The sequence below is a fragment of the Labrus bergylta genome, chromosome 9 (genome assembly GCF_963930695.1).
Source record: "Labrus bergylta chromosome 9, fLabBer1.1, whole genome shotgun sequence".
NCBI lineage: Eukaryota > Metazoa > Chordata > Actinopteri > Labriformes > Labridae > Labrus > Labrus bergylta.
Genome location: NC_089203.1, coordinates 31,578,737 through 31,604,444, shown reverse-complemented (window position 1 = coordinate 31,604,444; position 25,708 = coordinate 31,578,737). Strand labels below are relative to the sequence as shown.

The window sequence follows — 25,708 nt, the reverse complement described above, 5'->3', positions numbered from 1 at the left end:
CCTTTTAAACCTAAAGTCAGGATCATCTCTGTCTGTGTTTCCTCCTTTTAAACTAAAAGTCAGGATCATCTCTGTCTGTGTTTCCTCCTTTTAAACTAAAGTCAGGATCATCTCTGTCTGTGTTCCTCCTGTTAAACTAAAGTCAGGATCATCTCTGTCTGTGTTTCCTCCTGTGAAACTAAAGTCAGGATCATCTCTGTCTGTGTTTCCTCCTGTGAAACTAAAGTCAGGATCATCTCTGTCTGTGTTTCCTCCTTTAAAACTAAAGTCAGGATCATCTCTGTCTGTGTTTCCTCCTGTGAAACTAAAGTCAGGATCATCTCTGTCTGTGTTTCCTCCTTTAAACTAAAGTCAGGATCATCTCTGTCTGTGTTTCCTCTCTGTGAAACTAAAGTCAGGATCATCTCTGTCTGTGTTTCCTCCTTTGAAACTAAAGTCAGGATCATCTCTGTCTGTGTTTCCTCCTTTAAAACTAAAGTCAGGATCATCTCTGTCTGTGTTTCCTCCTTTAAACTAAAGTCAGGATCATCTCTGTCTGTGTTTCCTCCTTTTAAACTAAAGTCAGGATCATCTCTGTCTGTGTTTCCTCCTTTTAAAACTAAAGTCAGGATCATCTCTGTCTGTGTTTCCTCCTTTAAACTAAGTCAGGATCATCTCTGTCTGTGTTTCCTCCTTTAAACTAAAGTCAGGATCATCTCTGTCTGTGTTTCCTCCTTTGAAACTAAAGTCAGGATCATCTCTGTCTGTGTTTCCTCCTTTAAAACTAAAGTCAGGATCATCTCTGTCTGTGTTTCCTCCTTTTAAACTAAAGTCAGGATCATCTCTGTCTGTGTTTCCTCCTTTTAAACTAAAGTCAGGATCATCTCTGTCTGTGTTTCCTCCTTTTAAACTAAAGTCAGGATCATCTCTGTCTGTGTTTCCTCCTTTTAAAACTAAAGTCAGGATCATCTCTGTCTGTGTTTCCTCCTTTTAAACTAAAGTCAGGATCATCTCTGTCTGTGTTTCCTCCTTTTAAACTAAAGTCAGGATCATCTCTGTCTGTGTTTCCTCCTTTTAAACTAAAGTCAGGATCATCTCTGTCTGTGTTTCCTCCTTTTAAACTAAAGTCAGGATCATCTCTGTCTGTGTTTCCTCCTGTGAAAACTAAAGTCAGGATCATCTCTGTCTGTGTTTCCTCCTTTAAAACTAAGTCAGGATCATCTCTGTCTGTGTTTCCTCCTTTTAAACTAAAGTCAGGATCATCTCTGTCTGTGTTTTCCTCCTGTGAAACTAAAGTCAGGATCATCTCTGTCTGTGTTTCCTCCTTTAAAACTAAAGTCAGGATCATCTCTGTCTGTGTTTCCTCCTTTAAACTAAAGTCAGGATCAATCTCTGTCTGTGTTTCCTCCTTTTAAACTAAAGTCAGGATCATCTCTGTCTGTGTTTCCTCCTTTTAAACTAAAGTCAGGATCATCTCTGTCTGTGTTTCCTCCTTTTAAACTAAAGTCAGGATCATCTCTGTCTGTGTTTCCTCCTTTAAAACTAAAGTCAGGATCATCTCTGTCTGTGTTTCCTCCTGTGAAACTAAAGTCAGGATCATCTCTGTCTGTGTTTCCTCCCTTTAAAACTAAAGTCAGGATCATCTCTGTCTGTGTTTCCTCCTTTTAAACTAAAGTCAGGATCATCTCTGTCTGTGTTTCCTCCTTTAAAACTAAAGTCAGGATCATCTCTGTCTGTGTTTCCTCCTGTGAAACTAAAGTCAGGATCATCTCTGTCTGTGTTTCCTCCTTTTAAACTAAAGTCAGGATCATCTCTGTCTGTGTTTCCTCCTGTGAAACTAAAGTCAGGATCATCTCTGTCTGTGTTTCCTCCTTTAAAACTAAAGTCAGGATCATCTCTGTCTGTGTTTCCTCCTTTTAAACTAAAGTCAGGATCATCTCTGTCTGTGTTTCCTCCTGTGAAACTAAAGTCAGGATCATCTCTGTCTGTGTTTCCTCCTTTAAAACTAAAGTCAGGATCATCTCTGTCTGTGTTTCCTCCTTTAAAACTAAAGTCAGGATCATCTCTGTCTGTGTTTCCTCCTTTTAAACTAAAGTCAGGATCATCTCTGTCTGTGTTTCCTCCTTTTAAACTAAAGTCAGGATCATCTCTGTCTGTGTTTCCTCCTTTTAAACTAAAGTCAGGATCATCTCTGTCTGTGTTTCCTCCTTTAAAACTAAAGTCAGGATCATCTCTGTCTGTGTTTCCTCCTGTGAAACTAAAGTCAGGATCATCTCTGTCTGTGTTTCCTCCTGTTAAAACTAAAGTCAGGATCATCTCTGTCTGTGTTTCCTCCTTTTAAACTAAAGTCAGGATCATCTCTGTCTGTGTTTCCTCCTTTTAAACTAAAGTCAGGATCATCTCTGTCTATGTTTCCTCCTTTAAAACTAAAGTCAGGATCATCTCTGTCTGTGTTTCCTCCTTTTAAACTAAAGTCAGGATCATCTCTGTCTGTGTTTCCTCCTTTAAACTAAAGTCAGGATCATCTCTGTCTGTGTTTCCTCCTTTAAAACTAAAGTCAGGATCATCTCTGTCTGTGTTTCCTCCTTTTAAACTAAAGTCAGGATCATCTCTGTCTGTGTTTCCTCCTGTGAAACTAAAGTCAGGATCATCTCTGTCTGTGTTTCCTCCTTTAAACTAAAGTCAGGATCATCTCTGTCTGTGTTTCCTCCTTTAAAACTAAGTCAGGATCATCTCTGTCTGTGTTTCCTCCTGTGAAACTAAAGTCAGGATCATCTCTGTCTGTGTTTCCTCCTTTAAACTAAAGTCAGGATCATCTCTGTCTGTGTTTCCTCCTGTGAAACTAAAGTCAGGATCATCTCTGTCTGTGTTTCCTCCTTTAAAACTAAAGTCAGGATCATCTCTGTCTGTGTTTCCTCCTTTAAAACTAAAGTCAGGATCATCTCTGTCTGTGTTTCCTCCTTTAAAACTAAAGTCAGGATCATCTCTGTCTGTGTTTCCTCCTTTAAAACTAAAGTCAGGATCATCTCTGTCTGTGTTTCCTCCTGTGAAACTAAAGTCAGGATCATCTCTGTCTGTGTTTCCTCCTTTTAAAACTAAAGTCAGGATCATCTCTGTCTGTGTTTCCTCCTTTAAAACTAAAGTCAGGATCATCTCTGTCTGTGTTTCCTCCTGTTAAACTAAAGTCAGGATCATCTCTGTCTGTGTTTCCTCCTGTGAAACTAAAGTCAGGATCATCTCTGTCTGTGTTTCCTCCTTTAAAACTAAAGTCAGGATCATCTCTGTCTGTGTTTCCTCCTTTAAAACTAAAGTCAGGATCATCTCTGTCTGTGTTTCCTCCTTTAAAACTAAAGTCAGGATCATCTCTGTCTGTGTTTCCTCCTTTAAAACTAAAGTCAGGATCATCTCTGTCTGTGTTTCCTCCTGTGAAAACTAAAGTCAGGATCATCTCTGTCTGTGTTTCCTCCTGTGAAACTAAAGTCAGGATCATCTCTGTCTGTGTTTCCTCCTTTAAAACTAAAGTCAGATCATCTCTGTCTATGTTTCCTCCTTTTAAACTAAAGTCAGGATCATCTCTGTCTGTGTTTCCTCCTTTAAAACTAAAGTCAGGATCATCTCTGTCTGTGTTTCCTCCTTTAAAACTAAAGTCAGGATCATCTCTGTCTGTGTTTCCTCCTGTGAAACTAAAGTCAGGATCATCTCTGTCTGTGTTTCCTCCTGTGAAACTAAAGTCAGGATCATCTCTGTCTGTGTTTCCTCCTTTAAAACTAAAGTCAGGATCATCTCTGTCTGTGTTTCCTCCTTTAAAACTAAAGTCAGGATCATCTCTGTCTGTGTTTCCTCCTTTAAAACTAAAGTCAGGATCATCTCTGTCTGTGTTTCCTCCTTTTAAACTAAAGTCAGGATCATCTCTGTCTGTGTTTCCTCCTTTTAAACTAAAGTCAGGATCATCTCTGTCTATGTTTCCTCCTTTAAAACTAAAGTCAGGATCATCTCTGTCTGTGTTTCCTCCTTTTAAACTAAAGTCAGGATCATCTCTGTCTGTGTTTCCTCCTTTTAAAACTAAAGTCAGGATCATCTCTGTCTATGTTTCCTCCTTTAAACTAAAGTCAGGATCATCTCTGTCTGTGTTTCCTCCTTTTAAACTAAAGTCAGGATCATTCTCTGTCTGTGTTTCCTCCTTTTAAACTAAAGTCAGGATCATCTCTGTCTGTGTTTCCTCCTTTAAAACTAAAGTCAGGATCATCTCTGTCTGTGTTTCCTCCTTTTAAACTAAAGTCAGGATCATCTCTGTCTGTGTTTCCTCCTGTGAAACTAAAGTCAGGATCATCTCTGTCTGTGTTTCCTCCTTTTAAACTAAAGTCAGGATCATCTCTGTCTGTGTTTCCTCCTTTTAAACTAAAGTCAGGATCATCTCTGTCTGTGTTTCCTCCTTTAAAACTAAAGTCAGGATCATCTCTGTCTGTGTTTCCTCCTGTGAAACTAAAGTCAGGATCATCTCTGTCTGTGTTTCCTCCTTTTAAACTAAAGTCAGGATCATCTCTGTCTGTGTTTCCTCCTGTGAAACTAAAGTCAGGATCATCTCTGTCTGTGTTTCCTCCTTTTAAAACTAAAGTCAGGATCATCTCTGTCTGTGTTTCCTCCTTTAAAACTAAAGTCAGGATCATCTCTGTCTGTGTTTCCTCCTTTAAAACTAAGTCAGGATCATCTCTGTCTGTGTTTCCTCCTGTGAAACTAAAGTCAGGATCATCTCTGTCTGTGTTTCCTCCTTTTAAACTAAAGTCAGGATCATCTCTGTCTGTGTTTCCTCCTTTTAAACTAAAGTCAGGATCATCTCTGTCTGTGTTTCCTCCTTTAAAACTAAAGTCAGGATCATCTCTGTCTGTGTTTCCTCCTGTGAAACTAAAGTCAGGATCATCTCTGTCTGTGTTTCCTCCTGTGAAACTAAAGTCAGGATCATCTCTGTCTGTGTTTCCTCCTTTAAAACTAAAGTCAGGATCATCTCTGTCTGTGTTTCCTCCTTTAAAACTAAAGTCAGGATCATCTCTGTCTGTGTTTCCTCCTTTAAAACTAAAGTCAGGATCATCTCTGTCTGTGTTTCCTCCTTTGAAACTAAAGTCAGGATCATCTCTGTCTGTGTTTCCTCCTGTGAAACTAAAGTCAGGATCATCTCTGTCTGTGTTTCCTCCTGTGAAACTAAAGTCAGGATCATCTCTGTCTGTGTTTCCTCCTTTAAAACTAAAGTCAGGATCATCTCTGTCTATGTTTCCTCCTTTAAAACTAAAGTCAGGATCATCTCTGTCTGTGTTTCCTCCTTTAAAACTAAAGTCAGGATCATCTCTGTCTGTGTTTTCTCCTTTAAAACTAAAGTCAGGATCATCTCTGTCTGTGTTTCCTCCTTTTAAACTAAAGTCAGGATCATCTCTGTCTGTGTTTCCTCCTTTAAACTAAAGTCAGGATCATCTCTGTCTGTGTTTCCTCCCTTTAAAACTAAAGTCAGGATCATCTCTGTCTGTGTTTCCTCCTGTGAAACTAAAGTCAGGATCATCTCTGTCTGTGTTTCCTCCTTTAAACTAAAGTCAGGATCATCTCTGTCTGTGTTTCCTCCTTTTAAACTAAAGTCAGGATCATCTCTGTCTGTGTTTCCTCCTTTTAAACTAAAGTCAGGATCATCTCTGTCTGTGTTTCCTCCTTTTAAACTAAAGTCAGGATCATCTCTGTCTGTGTTTCCTCCTTTTAAACTAAAGTCAGGATCATCTCTGTCTGTGTTTCCTCCTTTTAAACTAAAGTCAGGATCATCTCTGTCTGTGTTTCCTCCTTTTAAACTAAAGTCAGGATCATCTCTGTCTGTGTTTCCTCCTTTAAACTAAAGTCAGGATCATCTCTGTCTGTGTTTCCTCCTGTGAAACTAAAGTCAGGATCATCTCTGTCTGTGTTTCCTCCTTTTAAACTAAAGTCAGGATCATCTCTGTCTGTGTTTCCTCCTGTTAAACTAAAGCTGTGTTTCCTCCTTTAAAACTAAAGTCAGGATCATCTCTGTCTATGTTTCCCTCTTAAAACCTAAAGAGTCAAGGATCATCTAGTGGTCTGTGTTTCCTCCTTTAAAACTAAAGTCAGGATCATCTCTGTCTGTTTTCCTCCTTTAAAACTAAAGTCAGGATCATCTCTGTCAGTGTTTCCTCCTTTTAAACTAAAGTCAGGATCATCTCTGTCTGTGTTTCCTCCTTTAAAACTAAAGTCAGGATCATCTCTGTCTGTGTTTCCTCCTTTAAACTAAAGTCAGGATCATCTCTGTCTGTGTTTCCTCCTTTAAACTAAAGTCAGATCATCTTCTGTCTGTGTTTCCTCCTTTTGAAACTAAAGTCAGGATCATCTCTGTATGTGTTTCCTCCTTTAAAACTAAAGTCAGGATCATCTCTGTCTGTGTTTCCTCCTTTTAAACTAAAGTCAGGATCATCTCTGTCTGTGTTTCCTCCTGTGAAACTAAAGTCAGGATCATCTCTGTCTGTGTTTCCTCCTGTGAAACTAAAGTCAGGATCATCTCTGTCTGTGTTTCCTCCTTTAAAACTAAAGTCAGGATCATCTCTGTCTATGTTTCCTCCTTTAAAACTAAAGTCAGGATCATCTCTGTCTGTGTTTCCTCCTTTAAAACTAAAGTCAGATCATCTCTGTCTGTGTTTCCTCCTGTGAAACTAAAGTCAGGATCATCTCTGTCTGTGTTTCCTCCTGTGAAACTAAAGTCAGGATCATCTCTGTCTGTGTTTCCTCCTTTAAAACTAAAGTCAGGATCATCTCTGTCTGTGTTTCCTCCTGTGAAACTAAGTCAGGATCATCTCTGTCTGTGTTTCCTCCTTTTAAACTAAAGTCAGGATCATCTCTGTCTTGTTTCCTCCTTTAAAACTAAAGTCAGGATCATCTCTGTCTATGTTTCCTCCTTTTAAACTAAAGTCAGGATCATCTCTGTCTGTGTTTCCTCCTTTTAAACTAAAGTCAGGATCATCTCTGTCTGTGTTTCCTCCTTTTAAACTAAAGTCAGGATCATCTCTGTCTGTGTTTCCTCCTTTTAAAACTAAAGTCAGGATCATCTCTGTCTGTGTTTCCTCCTGTAAACTAAAGTCAGGATCATCTCTGTCTGTGTTTCCTCCTTTTAAACTAAAGTCAGGATCATCTCTGTCTGTGTTTCCTCCTGTGAAACTAAAGTCAGGATCATCTCTGTCTGTGTTTCCTCCTTTTAAACTAAAGTCAGGATCATCTCTGTCTGTGTTTCCTCCTTTAAAACTAAAGTCAGGATCATCTCTGTCTGTGTTTCCTCCTTTTAAACTAAAGTCAGGATCATCTCTGTCTGTGTTTCCTCCTTTTAAACTAAAGTCAGGATCATCTCTGTCTGTGTTTCCTCCTGTGAAACTAAAGTCAGGATCATCTCTGTCTATGTTTCCTCCTTTTAAACTAAAGTCAGGATCATCTCTGTCTATGTTTCCTCCTTTTAAACTAAAGTCAGGATCATCTCTGTCTGTGTTTCCTCCTTTTAAACTAAAGTCAGGATCATCTCTGTCTATGTTTCCTCCTTTTAAACTAAAGTCAGGATCATCTCTGTCTGTGTTTCCTCCTGTGAAACTAAAGTCAGGATCATCTCTGTCTGTGTTTCCTCCTTTTAAACTAAAGTCAGGATCATCTCTGTCTGTGTTTCCTCCTTTAAAACTAAAGTCAGGATCATCTCTGTCTGTGTTTCCTCCTGTGAAACTAAAGTCAGGATCATCTCTGTCTGTGTTTCCTCTTTTAAACTAAAGTCAGGATCATCTCTGTCTGTGTTTCCTCCTGTGAAACTAAAGTCAGGATCATCTCTGTCTGTGTTTCCTCCTTTTAAACTAAAGTCAGGATCATCTCTGTCTGTGTTTCCTCCTTTAAAACTAAAGTCAGGATCATCTCTGTCTGTGTTTCCTCCTTTTAAACTAAAGTCAGGATCATCTCTGTCTGTGTTTCCTCCTGTGAAACTAAAGTCAGGATCATCTCTGTCTGTGTTTCCTCCTGTGAAACTAAAGTCAGGATCATCTCTGTCTGTGTTTCCTCCTTTTAAACTAAAGTCAGGATCATCTCTGTCTGTGTTTCCTCCTTTAAAACTAAAGTCAGGATCATCTCTGTCTGTGTTTCCTCCTTTTAAACTAAAGTCAGGATCATCTCTGTCTGTGTTTCCTCCTTTTAAACTAAAGTCAGGATCATCTCTGTCTGTGTTTCCTCCTTTAAAACTAAAGTCAGGATCATCTCTGTCTGTGTTTCCTCCTTTTAAACTAAAGTCAGGATCATCTCTGTCTGTGTTTCCTCCTGTGAAACTAAAGTCAGGATCATCTCTGTCTGTGTTTCCTCCTTTTAAACTAAAGTCAGGATCATCTCTGTCTGTGTTTCCTCCTTTAAAACTAAAGTCAGGATCATCTCTGTCTGTGTTTCCTCCTGTGAAACTAAAGTCAGGATCATCTCTGTCTGTGTTTCCTCCTGTGAAACTAAAGTCAGGATCATCTCTGTCTGTGTTTCCTCCTTTAAAACTAAAGTCAGGATCATCTCTGTCTGTGTTTCCTCCTTTAAAACTAAAGTCAGGATCATCTCTGTCTGTGTTTCCTCCTTTAAAACTAAAGTCAGGATCATCTCTGTCTGTGTTTCCTCCTTTAAAACTAAAGTCAGGATCATCTCTGTCTGTGTTTCCTCCTGTGAAACTAAAGTCAGGATCATCTCTGTCTGTGTTTCCTCCTGTGAAACTAAAGTCAGGATCATCTCTGTCTGTGTTTCCTCCTTTAAAACTAAAGTCAGGATCATCTCTGTCTGTGTTTCCTCCTTTAAAACTAAAGTCAGGATCATCTCTGTCTGTGTTTCCTCCTTTAAAACTAAAGTCAGGATCATCTCTGTCTGTGTTTCCTCCTGTAAAACTAAAGTCAGGATCATCTCTGTCTGTGTTTCCTCCTTTAAAACTAAAGTCAGGATCATCTCTGTCTGTGTTTCCTCCTGTGAAACTAAAGTCAGGATCATCTCTGTCTGTGTTTCCTCCTTTAAAACTAAAGTCAGGATCATCTCTGTCTGTGTTTCCTCCTGTGAAACTAAAGTCAGGATCATCTCTGTCTGTGTTTCCTCCTTTTAAACTAAAGTCAGGATCATCTCTGTCTATGTTTCCTCCTTTAAAACTAAAGTCAGGATCATCTCTGTCTGTGTTTCCTCCTTTTAAACTAAAGTCAGGATCATCTCTGTCTGTGTTTCCTCCTTTTAAACTAAAGTCAGGATCATCTCTGTCTATGTTTCCTCCTTTTAAACTAAAGTCAGGATCATCTCTGTCTGTGTTTCCTCCTTTTAAACTAAGTCAGGATCATCTCTGTCTGTGTTTCCTCCTTTTAAACTAAAGTCAGGATCATCTCTGTCTGTGTTTCCTCCTTTAAAACTAAAGTCAGGATCATCTCTGTCTGTGTTTCCTCCTTTTAAACTAAAGTCAGGATCATCTCTGTCTGTGTTTCCTCCTGTGAAACTAAAGTCAGGATCATCTCTGTCTGTGTTTCCTCCTTTTAAACTAAAGTCAGGATCATCTCTGTCTGTGTTTCCTCCTTTAAAACTAAAGTCAGGATCATCTCTGTCTGTGTTTCCTCCTGTGAAACTAAAGTCAGGATCATCTCTGTCTGTGTTTCCTCCTTTTAAACTAAAGTCAGGATCATCTCTGTCTGTGTTTCCTCCTGTGAAACTAAAGTCAGGATCATCTCTGTCTGTGTTTCCTCCTTTAAAACTAAAGTCAGGATCATCTCTGTCTGTGTTTCCTCCTTTAAAACTAAAGTCAGGATCATCTCTGTCTGTGTTTCCTCCTTTAAAACTAAAGTCAGGATCATCTCTGTCTGTGTTTCCTCCTTTAAAACTAAAGTCAGGATCATCTCTGTCTGTGTTTCCTCCTGTGAAACTAAAGTCAGGATCATCTCTGTCTGTGTTTCCTCCTTTAAAACTAAAGTCAGGATCATCTCTGTCTGTGTTTCCTCCTGTGAAACTAAAGTCAGGATCATCTCTGTCTGTGTTTCCTCCTGTGAAACTAAAGTCAGGATCATCTCTGTCTGTGTTTCCTCCTTTAAAACTAAAGTCAGGATCATCTCTGTCTGTGTTTCCTCCTTTAAAACTAAAGTCAGGATCATCTCTGTCTGTGTTTCCTCCTTTAAAACTAAAGTCAGGATCATCTCTGTCTGTGTTTCCTCCTTTAAAACTAAAGTCAGGATCATCTCTGTCTGTGTTTCCTCCTGTGAAACTAAAGTCAGGATCATCTCTGTCTGTGTTTCCTCCTGTGAAACTAAAGTCAGGATCATCTCTGTCTGTGTTTCCTCCTTTAAAACTAAAGTCAGGATCATCTCTGTCTATGTTTCCTCCTTTAAAACTAAAGTCAGGATCATCTCTGTCTGTGTTTCCTCCTTTAAAACTAAAGTCAGGATCATCTCTGTCTGTGTTTCCTCCTTTAAAACTAAAGTCAGGATCATCTCTGTCTGTGTTTCCTCCTTTAAAACTAAAGTCAGGATCATCTCTGTCTGTGTTTCCTCCTGTGAAACTAAAGTCAGGATCATCTCTGTCTGTGTTTCCTCCTGTGAAACTAAAGTCAGGATCATCTCTGTCTGTGTTTCCTCCTTTAAAACTAAAGTCAGGATCATCTCTGTCTGTGTTTCCTCCTGTGAAACTAAAGTCAGGATCATCTCTGTCTGTGTTTCCTCCTTTTAAACTAAAGTCAGGATCATCTCTGTCTATGTTTCCTCCTTTTAAACTAAAGTCAGGATCATCTCTGTCTATGTTTCCTCCTTTTAAACTAAAGTCAGGATCATCTCTGTCTGTGTTTCCTCCTTTTAAACTAAAGTCAGGATCATCTCTGTCTGTGTTTCCTCCTTTTAAACTAAAGTCAGGATCATCTCTGTCTGTGTTTCCTCCTTTTAAACTAAAGTCAGGATCATCTCTGTCTGTGTTTCCTCCTTTTAAACTAAAGTCAGGATCATCTCTGTCTGTGTTTCCTCCTGTGAAACTAAAGTCAGGATCATCTCTGTCTGTGTTTCCTCCTTTTAAACTAAAGTCAGGATCATCTCTGTCTGTGTTTCCTCCTGTGAAACTAAAGTCAGGATCATCTCTGTCTGTGTTTCCTCCTTTAAAACTAAAGTCAGGATCATCTCTGTCTGTGTTTCCTCCTTTTAAACTAAAGTCAGGATCATCTCTGTCTGTGTTTCCTCCTTTTAAACTAAAGTCAGGATCATCTCTGTCTGTGTTTCCTCCTGTGAAACTAAAGTCAGGATCATCTCTGTCTGTGTTTCCTCCTTTTAAACTAAAGTCAGGATCATCTCTGTCTGTGTTTCCTCCTTTTAAACTAAAGTCAGGATCATCTCTGTCTGTGTTTCCTCCTTTTAAACTAAAGTCAGGATCATCTCTGTCTGTGTTTCCTCCTGTGAAACTAAAGTCAGATCATCTCTGTCTGTGTTTCCTCCTGTGAAACTAAAGTCAGGATCATCTCTGTCTGTGTTTCCTCCTTTTAAAACTAAAGTCAGGATCATCTCTGTCTGTGTTTCCTCCTTTAAAACTAAAGTCAGGATCATCTCTGTCTGTGTTTCCTCTTTTAAACTAAAGTCAGGATCATCTCTGTCTGTGTTTCCTCCTTTTAAACTAAAGTCAGGATCATCTCTGTCTGTGTTTCCTCCTTTAAAACTAAAGTCAGGATCATCTCTGTCTGTGTTTCTCCTTTTAAACTAAAGTCAGGATCATCTCTGTCTGTGTTTCCTCCTTTTAAACTAAAGTCAGGATCATCTCTGTCTGTGTTTCCTCCTTTTAAACTAAAGTCAGGATCATCTCTGTCTGTGTTTCCTCCTGTGAAACTAAAGTCAGGATCATCTCTGTCTGTGTTTCCTCCTGTGAAACTAAAGTCAGGATCATCTCTGTCTGTGTTTCCTCCTGTGAAACTAAAGTCAGGATCATCTCTGTCTGTGTTTCCTCCTTTTAAACTAAAGTCAGGATCATCTCTGTCTGTGTTTCCTCCTGTGAAACTAAAGTCAGGATCATCTCTGTCTGTGTTTCCTCCTTTTAAACTAAAGTCAGGATCATCTCTGTCTGTGTTTCCTCCTGTGAAACTAAAGTCAGGATCATCTCTGTCTGTGTTTCCTCCTTTTAAACTAAAGTCAGGATCATCTCTGTCTGTGTTTCCTCCTGTGAAACTAAAGTCAGGATCATCTCTGTCTGTGTTTCCTCCTTTTAAACTAAAGTCAGGATCATCTCTGTCTGTGTTTCCTCCTTTTAAACTAAAGTCAGGATCATCTCTGTCTGTGTTTCCTCCTTTTAAACTAAAGTCAGGATCATCTCTGTCTGTGTTTCCTCCTGTGAAACTAAAGTCAGGATCATCTCTGTCTGTGTTTCCTCCTGTGAAACTAAAGTCAGGATCATCTCTGTCTGTGTTTCCTCCTTTTAAACTAAAGTCAGGATCATCTCTGTCTGTGTTTCCTCCTTTTAAACTAAAGTCAGGATCATCTCTGTCTGTGTTTCCTCCTTTTAAACTAAAGTCAGGATCATCTCTGTCTGTGTTTCCTCCTGTGAAACTAAAGTCAGGATCATCTCTGTCTGTGTTGTGACTCATGTCTCATGATGATGAACTTGTTTGTCGTGTTTTATTTTGTCTGTAGGGTGTGTAAAAGATGGAAACGTCTTGTTAAAGACCAAAGGCTCTGGAGACTTGTCGACCTGACTGCATGGAAAGGGGTAAGAAGAGTTTATTTGTAATCTGGCTTTACACTTAAATACTTTCATTTCAGTCCAGACCTGGAACATAAACAGACATAGGACAGCAACACAACCTGATGTAGTACAACCAAGAAATGTAACAATGTCACTGTTGGTTTAAAGTTTCACTGGAATGGTCTGAATAAATCTACATGAAGTGCAGGCAAGGATTAAAGAAGATTAAGAGCATTAATTGCAGGAGGAACATTTAAAGGTTTGTATCTATGCTCTTGGCCCCGGGCAGCCTGAACCTCCGAGCAGAGGGGAGAAGAACAAATTCCTCAAAGAGAGGACGACAGAGCCGATCCACTTTGTTTTCAGTTTGTCTCCATATCTGAAAGCTGCTGATTGGTCTACTGGTTACAGTGTACTGTCTCTTTAAGAGAAACACAGACAGCTTCTAATACTTTGGCTATGTCATCACTTTTTATTTTCCATGTCAGTTTAGTTTTAAGGGTAATGCTGGATCCCACAGAGACCCTGTGTTTGAGTCAAAGACACACACTTTGAATTTTCTTTCAGTTTTAACAGTTTGTTTTGTTTGAATTCGTTATTGATAAAAACCTGAAATACATAATACTTGGAAACAATATTAAAAGCAACTAATAATTTTATTATTAAAAACACAAAACAAGTCAGGAACTCAGAGCTTAAATTTACTGAGAGAGAATCAGAGTTCCTGTTTTTAAAAAAACAAACCTAAAGAAACTTCTGGTGTGTGTGTGTGTGTCTGCTACTACTGATTCTCTCTCTCTCCCCTCTCTCTCTCTCTCTCTCTCTCTCTCTCCCCTCTCTCTCTCTCTCTCTCTCTCTCTCTCTCTCTCCCCTCTCTCTCTCTCTCTCTCCCTCCTCTCTCTCTCTCTCTCTCTCTCTCTCTCCCCTCTCTCTCTCTCTCTCTCCCTCCTCTCTCTCTCTCTCTCTCTCTCTCTCTCCCTCCTCTCTCCCTCTCCCCCCTCTCTCTCTCTCTCTCTCTCTCTCTCCCTCCTCTCTCCCTCTCCCCCCTCTCTCTCTCTCTCTCTCTCCCCCCTCTCTCTCTCTCTCTCTCTCTCTCCCCTCTCTCTCTCCCTCTCCCCCCTCTCTCTCTCTCTCCCCCCTCTCTCTCTCTGTCTCTCTCTCTCTCTCCCTCCTCTCTCCCCCCCCCTCTCTAAGGTGACGTCCCGTATTCTCTGGCTCCTGCTGCGTCAGTACCTGGGTTGTGGTCTAAGGTGTCTGCGTTTGCGTGGCTTGCTTCTTTCCGCTCGAGGAGGCTCCTTCCTGTCTGAGTCCTGGCTCAGATCTTTGTCCTCAAAGTGTCCTCGCCTCAGTCAGCTCTACCTGCTGCATGCGGACCTGAGAAGTCTGTCCAGCTGTCAGATCCTCCCTCTGTCTCTGCGGGTTCTGGAGCTGCGGGGGTGTGAGTTACCGAGGGAGTTCTTCATCCAGAGTCCTGAACCAGCTGATCCGTCTCAGGCCTCTTCTAGTGTGAGGGGGGGCGCCTCTGGCTCAGGGATTGCTGTTGAGAGGTTAGTCCTCAACAACGTGCCTTCTTTCACAGACCAGCACCTGCAGAGTCTGACGTCCTGGGAGCGGCTGAGCCGGCTGGAGCTGAAAGACACCTTCCGTGTGACGGCTAACGGGCTCAGGAGCTGCGCCGCCAAGGACGGGGTCTGTGGCGTGGAGGGGCTTTCTGGACTCAAGTTTCTGGAGATAGGGATCACAGGGCGACAGGGCTACCAGTTACAGATGGCCTCCCTCGGGCTGGGGGCGGGATGGCTCGGCCTGGAGGAGCTGAGTCTGGGGGGTAAGGAGGTGGGTCCAGGTCTGCTGTGTGCCAGCCGTCTGAAAGACCTGAAGAGTCTTTGTCTGTGGGCGTGCACGCTCAGCGAGATGCAGATCGTACGCAGCTGCAGGATGCTCCGCGGGCTCCGCCGCCTGGAGTTTTTAGACGTGGTCTTCCAGCCTCGTCAGTGTCCACCGGCAGAGGAAGGGGAGGGGGGAGGGGGTGCAGAGGAGCCGGAGAGGGAGGAGGCTGCAGGGCGAGATAACGAGGAGAACGAGACACTAGACCTGAACAATCCTATTCCAAGTTTACGTCGCTCCCTGGCTGTCCTGCTGCCGTCCTGCATTCTAGTTTTCACTGAATGTTCAGTCCAGATCAGTACAGACTGAATGTTCAGTCCAGATCAGTACAGACTGAATGTTCAGTCCAGATCAGTCCAGACTGAATGTTCAGTCCAGATCAGTCCAGATCAGTCCAGACTGAATGTTCACTCCAGATCAGTCCAGATCAGTACAGACTGAATGTTCAGTCCAGATCAGTACAGACTGAATGTTCACTCCAGATCAGTCCAGATCAGTCCAGACTGAATGTTTAGATCAGTACAGACTGAATGTTCAGTCCAGATCAGTACAGACTGAATGTTTAGATCAGTACAGACTGAATGTTCAGTCCAGATCAGTACAGACTGAATGTTTAGATCAGTACAGACTGAATGTTCAGTCCAGATCAGTACAGACTGAATGTTCAGTCCAGATCAGTCCAGACTGAATGTTCAGTCCAGATCAGTCCAGATCAGTCCAGACTGAATGTTCACTCCAGATCAGTCCAGATCAGTACAGACTGAATGTTCAGTCCAGATCAGTACAGACTGAATGTTCACTCCAGATCAGTCCAGATCAGTACAGACTGAATGTTTAGATCAGTACAGACTGAATGTTCAGTCCAGATCAGTCCAGACTGAATGTTTAGATCAGTACAGACTGAATGTTCAGTCCAGATCAGTACAGACTGAATGTTTAGATCAGTACAGACTGAATGTTCAGTCCAGATCAGTACAGACTGAATGTTTAGATCAGTACAGACTGAATGTTTAGATCAGTACAGACTGAATGTTTAGATCAGTACAGACTGAATGTTCAGTCCAGATCAGTACAGACTGAATGTTCAGTCCTGACTGAATGTTTAGATCAGTACAGACTGAATGTTCAGTCCAGATCAGTCCAGACTGAATGTTCAGATCAGTACAGACTGAATGTTCAGATCAGTACAGACTGAATGTTCAGTCCAGATCAGTCCAGACTGAATGTTCAGATCAGTACAGACTGAATGTTTAGATCAGTACAGACTAAATGTTCAGTCCAGATCAGTCCAGACTGAATGTTCAGATCAGTACAGACTGAATGTTTAGATCAGTCCAGACTGAATGTTCAGATCAGTACAGACTGAATGTTCAGTCCAGATCAGTCCAGACTGAATGTTCAGTCCAGATCAGTCCAGACTGAATGTTTAGATCAGTACAGACTGAATGTTCAGTCCAGATCAGTCCAGACTGAATGTTCAGATCAGTACAGACTGAATGTTCAGATCAGTACAGACTGAATGTTTAGATCAGTCCAGACTGAATGTTTAGATCAGTACAGACTGAATGTTCAGATCAGTCCAGACTGAATGTTCAGATCAGTACAGACTGAATGTTCAGATCAGTACAGACTGAATGTTCAGATCAGTCCAGACTGAATGTTCAGATCAGTACAGACTGAATGTTCAGATCAGTCCAGACTGAATGTTTAGATCAGTACAGACTGAATGTTCAGATCAGTCCAGACTGAATGTTCAGATCAGTACAGACTGAATGTTCAGATCAGTACAGACTGAATGTTTAGATCAGTCCAGACTGAATGTTCAGATCAGTACAGACTGAATGTTCAGATCAGTCCAGACTGAATGTTCAGATCAGTACAGACTGAATGTTTAGATCAGTACAGACTGAATGTTCAGATCAGTACAGACTGAATGTTTAGATCAGTCCAGACTGAATGTTCAGATCAGTACAGACTGAATGTTCAGATCAGTACAGACTGAATGTTTAGATCAGTACAGACTGAATGTTCAGTCCAGATCAGTACAGACTGAATGTTCAGATCAGTACAGACTGAATGTTTAGATCAGTCCAGACTGAATGTTTAGATCAGTCCAGACTGAATGTTCAGATCAGTACAGACTGAATGTTCAGATCAGTACAGACTGAATGTTCAGCTCAGTACAGACTGAATGTTCAGTCCAGATCAGTACAGACTGAATGTTTAGATCAGTACAGACTGAATGTTCAGTCCAGATCAGTACAGACTGAATGTTTAGATCAGTACAGACTGAATGTTCAGTCCAGATCAGTACAGACTGAATGTTTAGATCAGTACAGACTGATGGAAACTTTAACAATAATGAATAATTAGGTATTAAAAGGCTATAGAATCAAGTCTTCTTCATTATCACAATTAAACTCTCTAAATGTTTCCTGGTCGTCAGTAACCAGAGGAGGATTCACTCTAAGCCTTCTAGATCTGTGGGTCTCTGCTGGTCCGGTCTCAGGACCCGCCATCAACTCCTTCATGAAAACATGTGACCCAAAGTTCTGATACTTATAGCGTATCAGAAAGTTCAGTTTGGACTTCAGAATGAACAGAAACACGTGACAGATCACAGAAATAGAAAATAAAAACATGTTTAAAAAGCAGTTGAGGGGCGCAGATGCCTAGCGGTTAGGTCACGCCCCATGTTCAGAGGCTGTAGTCCTCCATGCGGGCGTCCCGGTTTAAGTCCGACCTGTGGCTTCTCTCTCTCTCTCCCCCCGCTTTCCGACTCTCTCCTTGTGAATAAAAGTTTAAAAAAAACTCCTTTCCATGCACACCTTCACGACCCGCTGAAAACAGCTCCACGACCCCCTCCTGGGGTCCCAACCACCAGTTGAGAACCACACTTCTAGTATATTTCTTCTCATATTCACACTGAGAGGATATTTTTGAACCATTTTTCTGTCAAACTTGAATAAAAGCTGATTTTAATGGAGATATATATTTACCGTGACATCGTACTTTTTCTTTTTTTTAAATCAAATAAAACAACCCGATGAAAATCTGTTTGCTGATCTGACAAAATGACATTTAAAGACTTTGGATAAATGTCTTACAGTGGATTAATTAAAGAGTCTGAACATGTTGGTTCTGTTTATTATTGAACATATCAGAGGATGTTATAGAATATTGAAGAGTGGTTGGAGTGAATGTGTCCGGCTTGTGTGTATTCAGTGATCTATGAGGCGGAGTATTTCCAAAACCTCACGATACATATCATGATAAACATAGATTTTAAATAATGACCTACACAGAGTTCAACATCTGCATCGATACGTGTGAGCGCATGATATAATGCTGAAGGAGCCGTGGTCTCTCTCCTCCACATGACCCTGAAGGAGCCGTGGTCTCTCTCCTCCACATGACCCTGAAGGAGCCGTGGTCTCTCCCCTCCACATGACCCTGAAGGAGCCGTGGTCTCTCCCCTCCACATGACCCTGAAGGAGCCGTGGTCTCTCCCCTCCACATGACCCTGAAGGAGCCGTGGTCTCTCTCCTCCACATGACCCTGAAGGAGCCGTGGTCTCTCCCCTCCACATGACCCTGAAGGAGCCGTGGTCTCTCTCCTCCACATGACCCTGAAGGAGCCGTGGTCTCTCCCCTCCACATGACCCTGAAGGAGCCGTGGTCTCTCCCCTCCACATGACCCTGAAGGAGCCGTGGTCTCTCCCCTCCACATGACCCTGAAGGAGCCGTGGTCTCTCCCCTCCACATGACCCTGAAGGAGCCGTGGTCTCTCCCCTCCACATGACCCTGAAGGAGCCGTGGTCTCTCCCCTCCACATGACCCTGAAGGAGCCGTGGTCTCTCCCCTCCACATGACCCTGAAGGAGCCGTGGTCTCTCCCCTCCACATGACCCTGAAGGAGCCGTGGTCTCTCCCCTCCACATGACCCTGAAGGAGCCGTGGTCTCTCCCCTCCACATGACCCTGAAGGAGCCGTGGTCTCTCCCCTCCACATGAGCTTTACCATCATCCTCCACAGACCTAACCTGCTGGAAGAAAAACAAGCATTGCACAGGTAAACAAAATAAGCAGGTCATAAGAATAGTTTTTAAAGCTGGGTGAAAATGTGAAACATGCAGCTCTCTAAGTTGTGTTAGAGAGACGACTGAAGCAACCTGCGGCGATGATCCAGCTGTTTCCTGTTCCTTCTCTCTTTGTCAACAAGGGTCATGATCATCTGGGTCAAAATGTTTATTTTCATTCTTGGTAAACAAATTGTTTACAGCAGCTTCTTTTAAAGGATTCTATTCATTTTAATTGCAATTGTTTATTTATCCACAAGGGGAAATTAATATTTATATTGTGTTATTGAGAGACACTAACACACACACAGGCCCAAAATACACACATGCACATACAGGACCCAGGGGAGCGCCCATGAGCTGTTGGGGTTTGGGTTCTGTGATGGAAAATATCATAGGACCTCCATATGACCTCATTCATGCTCGTACCTGGCTAGGAACAGAAGTGTTACTTGTTGTTTCACCAACGACTGTTTTACAGAAGAGCGACTAACAGTATAGTTTCCTGCCCCCCCCCCCTTCTCAAGCAATCTTCCAATGTGAGCTGACTATAAATCGGTTCACCCCGACTTCAGGAGGACATTTCTCTCGAGGGTTGAAGAGGTTTGGGTAAAGTGAGCGTGTAAACCTTGGCTGTTTGCATTCACACATGCAGCTCACCCTGAGTTTTGTGCATGTTTAGGCATTTTTTAGAAACTGGATTAAGGAGTATAATATAGTTCTTGTTTTAATTATCATTATTTTTTATATATATATATATATATATATATATATATATATATATATATATAATAGTAATAGCTACTCCAGCATTGTAGGGGGCGCTAAAGCGCACTTAACGCTAGTTGCCAAACTACCATTAAACAAAAAGAAGAAGAAGAAGGCGGGTCCACTTTTGACTGGCAACGGTGTTCACGAATCACACGCTTCCTCCAGGGCCAGTTCTGACCAATGGGAGCCTTCTGTGTTCATTGAAAGGACCAATCGTGAGCGCGGAGGGAAGCTTTTTGAAAACGTTGGCGGTGAAGACAGAAGGACTTTCATCGCTGCTTTTAAAAGAGTTAAACTTCGAGATGCAGGTACGTTTGGGTTTAACGTTTGGGTTTAACGTTTCGGTAAAACGGACTAAATGAAGATAAACGCAACGAACTATCCGCACAAGCGGAAGTTGTAATATGATATATCTCTCTCGAGCTAACCGGCTAACGTTAGCGGTGGGTAGCTAACCGCGTTAAACCGTAAAATCTACTTTCACACGTCACAAGTAGTAAATAAAGTATTTTTAACTGTAATGTTTATTTATTAATACAAAGGGAATCTGTAATAAGTTAGCTCATTGTTAGGTTAGGATTGTTTCTGTTGTATAAATCCAGACTGGAGATTATAATTTAATCAGCCAATCAGACAACTTCACCAAACAAACATGTTTACAAACATGTTTGTTTGTAAACACTGTTTGTAAACAGCTGCTACTACTTCGGTGCCTCAGCTATATAAGGTTCAGCTTCAGACACCTGACGGTAGGAGTGCTAACAGGTGGCTAACAGACTTCATTAATACATTTCACTAAGTTACCAAGATGAATGAATTTCATGAAAATTCATACTAACACTCATCCAGCCAATAGGAGCTCAGATAACAACACCAGCTGCTGACAGTTTCCTCCTGAGAATCTGAAGAATTAAAGTTTATTCTTTTAATTATTTCAGGATAATTAAAGTTTATTCTTTTAATTATTTCAGGATTATTAAAGTTTATTCTTTTAATTATTTCAGGATAATTAAAGTTTATTCTTTTAATTATTTCAGGATTATTAAAGTTTATTCTTTTAATTATTTCAGGATAATTAAAGTCTAAGGGAATGAAGTCACACGTTACAGTCAGTATATGTTCGTCCTTTGTGTTCCCACCCGGCCTGGGAAACAGTCACTAATGTTCCACAAGACCAATAAACACCCAAATTACGAAAACACAAATATACAGTAAAAATAGAATATGATGTAAAATGAAATAAAATAATTATTTGAATATACAAAATATAGAATAATGTTTAAGACAACAATACAAAACTTAAATGAACTGTAAGCTTATGTGAGATGTTTGTGCTTTTTCTTTCTTTTACAGAATAAGGAGAATTATCACCCGCAAGGTTTCCAAGGAACGGTAAGATGTAACTGTGCACTACTATGGACAAATTGTACAGTCTTTCAGGAACAGTACTGACATGGTGATACTGTGTTGGTATTTGCATTAGGTTTTTAATCCCCCTTATTTTCTATTTTTGCTTCATATTTGTAGTTAACAACTCCCAGCATGGTGGGAGGACCTCAGCGTGTTCAGGTGAAGCCACGAGCAGACATGGACAAAAATGCTATCACAGGTAACTGAACATCCTTAACATTAGGGCGGATCGATATTGGTAATAACTGACATGTGTTTTGGGCTGCCTTTGACTCAACACTACACCGTGTGCAAAACAATCAGCTCCGCTGACGGTCAGTTAAAGTGGCCACAGCATTAACAAGCTGACACCTGATCACAGGAATACTCTCATCTTTAATGAGTGTCTGCCTGGACAGCAGCAGCGTCTCCTGTATGTCAGATTTACATGCAGGGACACACACACACACACACAGTGATATCACACACACTTAGTCTGCTGATACGTCATGGAAAGAAAAACTGTTGTAAGATATCATTCTACATGACAGTCGGACATTTCAGAGTTTTGATTGTGTTCTGGTTTTTAGGTCCTGGGAGGGATCGTGTCTGCCCGTCGTCGAGTTCAGTCTCAAAGTAAGTTTAAACCTTTGAAGTTCTGCTGTCTAACTGTTCGCCCTTTACCGCGTGGTTAACAACCCTTTATGTTCCTTACATCAGGAAATTTTCCATTGATGACTTCGACATTGGCCGGCCGCTAGGAAAGGGCAAATTTGGCAATGTGTACCTCGCGAGGGTAAAGGAGCTGCAAGCCATCGTGGCCCTGAAGGTGTTGTTCAAGTCACAGATGGAAAAGGAAAGTGTGGAGCATCAACTGAGGAGGGAGATCGAGATTCAGGCACATCTCAAGTGAGTATCCTGAAATCTACAAATAATGTCCCCCGCTGAAGTAAACCACAAGGTCTTCTTAATCACCGGCATTTAGACGAGACAGACGGGTAATAAGAAGCGAGCGTCAACACAAACTAATCCTTTAATTTACACTCCTAACACATTTTCTCTTTCCAGGCACCCCAACATTCTGCGCTTCTACAATTATTTTCATGACCGGAAGCGAGTGTATTTGGTGCTGGAGTACGCCCCGCGTGGCGAGATGTACAAGGAGCTGCAGAAATGTGGAAGATTTGATGAGCAGCGCACGGCAACAGTAAGAGCTTTAACCTAAACCGTGTTTTATTATTTCACTGTAAAAGTTTTACTTGGAACAATGTGTGAAGTGACTCGGGGTCGTTCTCACATGAGGTAGAACCCCCCCCCCCCCCATCCCCCGCTGGTCTGCCTTCACATCAGTGACATCCAGGCCGGCTAATGTGAAACCTGATTTCCTGTTTCTCCTGGCGACCCCGGAGTTGAACATCTCTGACCTGGTTAATCAGTGCGACCTTGTTCTGATCACATTCTTTGTGTTGGCAGTACATGGAGGAGATCTCTGACGCGCTGCTGTATTGTCATGAGAAGAAGGTGATTCATCGTGACATCAAGCCCGAGAATCTGCTTCTGGGCTACAGAGGAGAGCTGAAGATAGCCGACTTTGGATGGTCAGTCCACGCCCCGTCTCTAAGGTGAGGATCCTCAGACCTGTTCCTCCTCAGAGACTGTTCTGCTGCATCAATAATCCCCCCCCTCCCCTCCCCTTGATACAGACGTCGCACGATGTGCGGGACACTGGACTACCTGCCCCCTGAGATGATCGAGGGCCACACACACAGCGAGAAGGTTGACCTGTGGTGCATCGGGGTCCTCTGCTACGAGTGCTTAATCGGAAACCCACCTTTTGAAACTGCCAGCCACTCAGAAACATACAAACGGATTACAAAGGTTGGTGTTGTGTTGCTCTTCATTGATCTCAGTTTGAGGAAACGGGCTCAGCAGGTCGTAGTTTAAACTAGAAGTACCAACAAGGAGAAGCTTCATTTCTATTTCACATGCTAAATATCTGTTTGGAAGTGTTGAGCTTACTCCTGGTGGTTCAGATCTGCTGTGCTGCAGGATCGTGGTGTCCCCGTCTCAAGGCTGCTCTGAACTGAGTCCTTTAAAGAAGTGTGTGTGTGTGTGTGGAGACATAAAGATCTGTGGAGGCTGCTCAGACTGTGACGTCCTGCTGGGGAGGTCAGATGAAGTGAATGAACATCATGTTTCTGTCTGCAGGTGGATTTGAAGTTCCCTAAAGTCATCTCGGATGGAGCACGGGATCTGATCTCTAAGCTGCTCCGCCACAACCCCATCGACCGTCTCTCACTACAGAGTGTCATCGACCACCCCTGGGTGCGCTCCAACTCCCGCCGGGTCCTACCCCCCATCTGCCCAGCAGGGAAATCCTGAGTCCACGTGGCGGGGCTGCTTACCCCCCTTCCCACTGAGGGGTCTTCAGACTAACGTGGCACATCTGATGATTGGTTTAAATGCACAGCCTGAGTCTTCTATTCTACAGTGTGATGTCATTATCTATGTGGAGTTTCCTCCAGATGTTTGTTGTCTTTGTTGTCTTGGTCTTGTGAAAACGTGTAAAGTGGACACGGCTCTGTTCTGGATGTCCACTCCAAAGTGTTTCTTCTGTTCTCATGTCGTGTTAACATGACGTGTTCTCTCAATCTCTAATAAATATTCTTAAAGGATTCTTTGTTGGAACCATCTGAGGTCAGCTTCTAGGCTGGAGTTTGTAAAAATGTTTGTAAACATTCAAATGTGGCCCCTCCTCCTGGGCTCATCGTCCCCAGAGGCCCCGCCCCCTGCAGGACGTAGTGTGAATGTTTCCTGTTTGTACACTGGAACCAACACACGCTAGCACAAGCTAACCTCCGGTGTGTGTCACCTTCCTGTCCAACAGGAAGTAGATTCCACGTCCAACACAAGGTTCACCCTCGTTTCAGAACGATCTTTATCCACTTGGTGTTTCTCCTCACTCTCGTTGTATTTTCTCTTCTTTCCTGCTACGTCCACGTCCGTCATATTCACCGCTTTGAATCTCCTCCAATCACTGAACTGAACACTCCTCACCTGCTGCGCTGTGATTGGCTGGAGGAAACAGCTGATGGAAGGTGAACGTGAGGAGATTATAGACTGAAGAGTCGGTGTGTTCCTCATGTTTTACATTCAGACGGGATGGTTGTCTCACGGTAGCGTGGCCGAGCGGTCTAAGGCGCTGGATTAAGGCTCCAGTCTCTTCGGGGGCGTGGGTTCGAATCCCACCGCTGCCAACAGTTTTATCTTAACGATGTCGATAAAAAAGATGGAGAAACACAGCAGTGGGTCTGCGAACACTTTATTTTATATTTGTTAAAATGTCGTCCTTTAATTAACGTTTCAAGTAACAAACCGGAAGTTGAACATAAATGAGTCCAAGCAGCTTCATGTGGACGCTGTCGGCATCCACAGTCAGCAGGACAGAGGAGAAAACCAAACTGACCAGAAAACAACACTAGAAAAATATTGAATCATTTGGAATACATTAAAATATATGAAACTGGGGGCCTACAGAGAGTCTCAGTTAAGGCACTGAGGATGGACTTTTCTCATCATTGGGGTTTGTAATCAGTACTTGACAAAGTTGAGCACTGACACCCTCGTGTGGTCTTCTTTGGCAATGACACCCACAAGGGCCAGATAAAAAAGCACGGTTTAAGGACAGCAGTAAGAAATAAGTCATAACTAAGACATTCTGAGATGCACCGCGGTCCCACTGAAGGAGACATTAAAGGGATGTACGTACAGGCCTCAGGTGCAGAAGTCTCAGGAATAAACCACTGTATCGTTAAACCCAAAAGCAAGGGACAGGATGAAGAGAAGAACACAAAGACGATTTCATTCAGAATGGTATATCAAGCTTTTACAGCCTGATGGAGGAGGGAATGAAAGATATGGAGGAATAGTGGTTTGTTTTCCTGAGGGGCGATATGAACATCATATGTGACCTTTACAGTTTAGGAGGTCATTCCTCTCTCTGAGGGTCTAACACTGTCTGACCCTGGACGACTACTCCATTATTCACTATTTATCTAAACTGTGCAATAATCTGTCCATAAACACATCGTGCATTACTTAAACATACTGTGAGTGTATCCCACTGTTAACACTACGCTTTGTATACAACGGACAACGACAAACTCTCAGTATAAACTCGGGTATAAACGGGTAGAGAGCGAGCAAGGAGACGGGGAGGTGTGATTGGTTCAATAAAACACAACAGCAGACGGAAAGAGGGATTCAGAGTGTAGAAACTTTCTTGGTGATTACAGGTGGAACAGGATTCACACAAACCAGATATTTGAACTCTTTGTTGTTCTAAAGAACGTAAAGCGTCCAGACTTCAGAGGAGGTTTCATCCTCTGAACATGAAGATGGTAAAGAAATATATAGAATATAATATAACATAATATAAAAGAAATATGGACAGTCTTCAGCTCTTATATTTGACATTTCAAACATGATAACAAACCCACGGAGCTGTACCTTTACAGGATGACTCAAACTCAGAACAGCTGATTCAGCTACCTGTGGGTTGTGAGCTACAAGATTAAAGATGGAACTACGATTTAGGAAGAAGAGTGAAACGTGGTGAGCTGAAGTTATTATTCTACTGTGGAGTGAGTTCAGATCACCGTGTGCAGATCATAATCTCTCCGTGCAGGGTAATAACTCGAGCACACAGAGATACAGACGATGATGCCTTCAGGGACTCCTCAGAGTTCAAGTGAAAAAGAGACGACAGTTAACCAGTTAACACGCTGAGCAGATTATATTTAAAGACACTCCAACAAACCGACCAATCAGGATCAAGATTTTACCTGCTGTCGAATTATACTCAAAGTTATAATGAACAAAATCACCATGACAACGCAATAAAAACA

At 42.0% G+C, this 25,708-nt stretch overlaps 2 protein-coding genes and 1 non-coding gene across 3 annotated transcripts; all 3 read left to right on the top strand.

Moving 5' to 3' along the window:
- Nucleotides 1–12,591: 12,591 nt before the first annotated feature.
- LOC109980331 (F-box/LRR-repeat protein 12) lies at nt 12,592–15,524 on the top strand. The gene is made up of 2 exons (XM_020628797.3): nt 12,592–12,705; nt 13,876–15,524. Exons 1-2 carry the CDS (start codon nt 12,592–12,594, stop codon nt 14,872–14,874), a joined length of 1,113 nt encoding a protein of 370 aa, XP_020484453.3. The 3' UTR covers nt 14,875–15,524.
- A 4,076-nt stretch (nt 15,525–19,600) lies between these two features.
- Nucleotides 19,601–23,476, top strand: aurkb (aurora kinase B). Its single transcript, XM_029282675.2, has 9 exons — nt 19,601–19,720; nt 20,766–20,804; nt 20,940–21,021; nt 21,392–21,437; nt 21,522–21,710; nt 21,870–22,008; nt 22,275–22,423; nt 22,505–22,679; nt 23,010–23,476. Exons 1-9 carry the CDS (start codon nt 19,715–19,717, stop codon nt 23,181–23,183), a joined length of 999 nt encoding a protein of 332 aa, XP_029138508.1. The 5' UTR covers nt 19,601–19,714; the 3' UTR covers nt 23,184–23,476.
- A 500-nt stretch (nt 23,477–23,976) lies between these two features.
- Nucleotides 23,977–24,058, top strand: trnal-aag (transfer RNA leucine (anticodon AAG)). The gene has a single exon. It is a non-coding gene; the product is annotated as a tRNA-Leu (tRNA).
- Nucleotides 24,059–25,708: the final 1,650 nt, after the last annotated feature.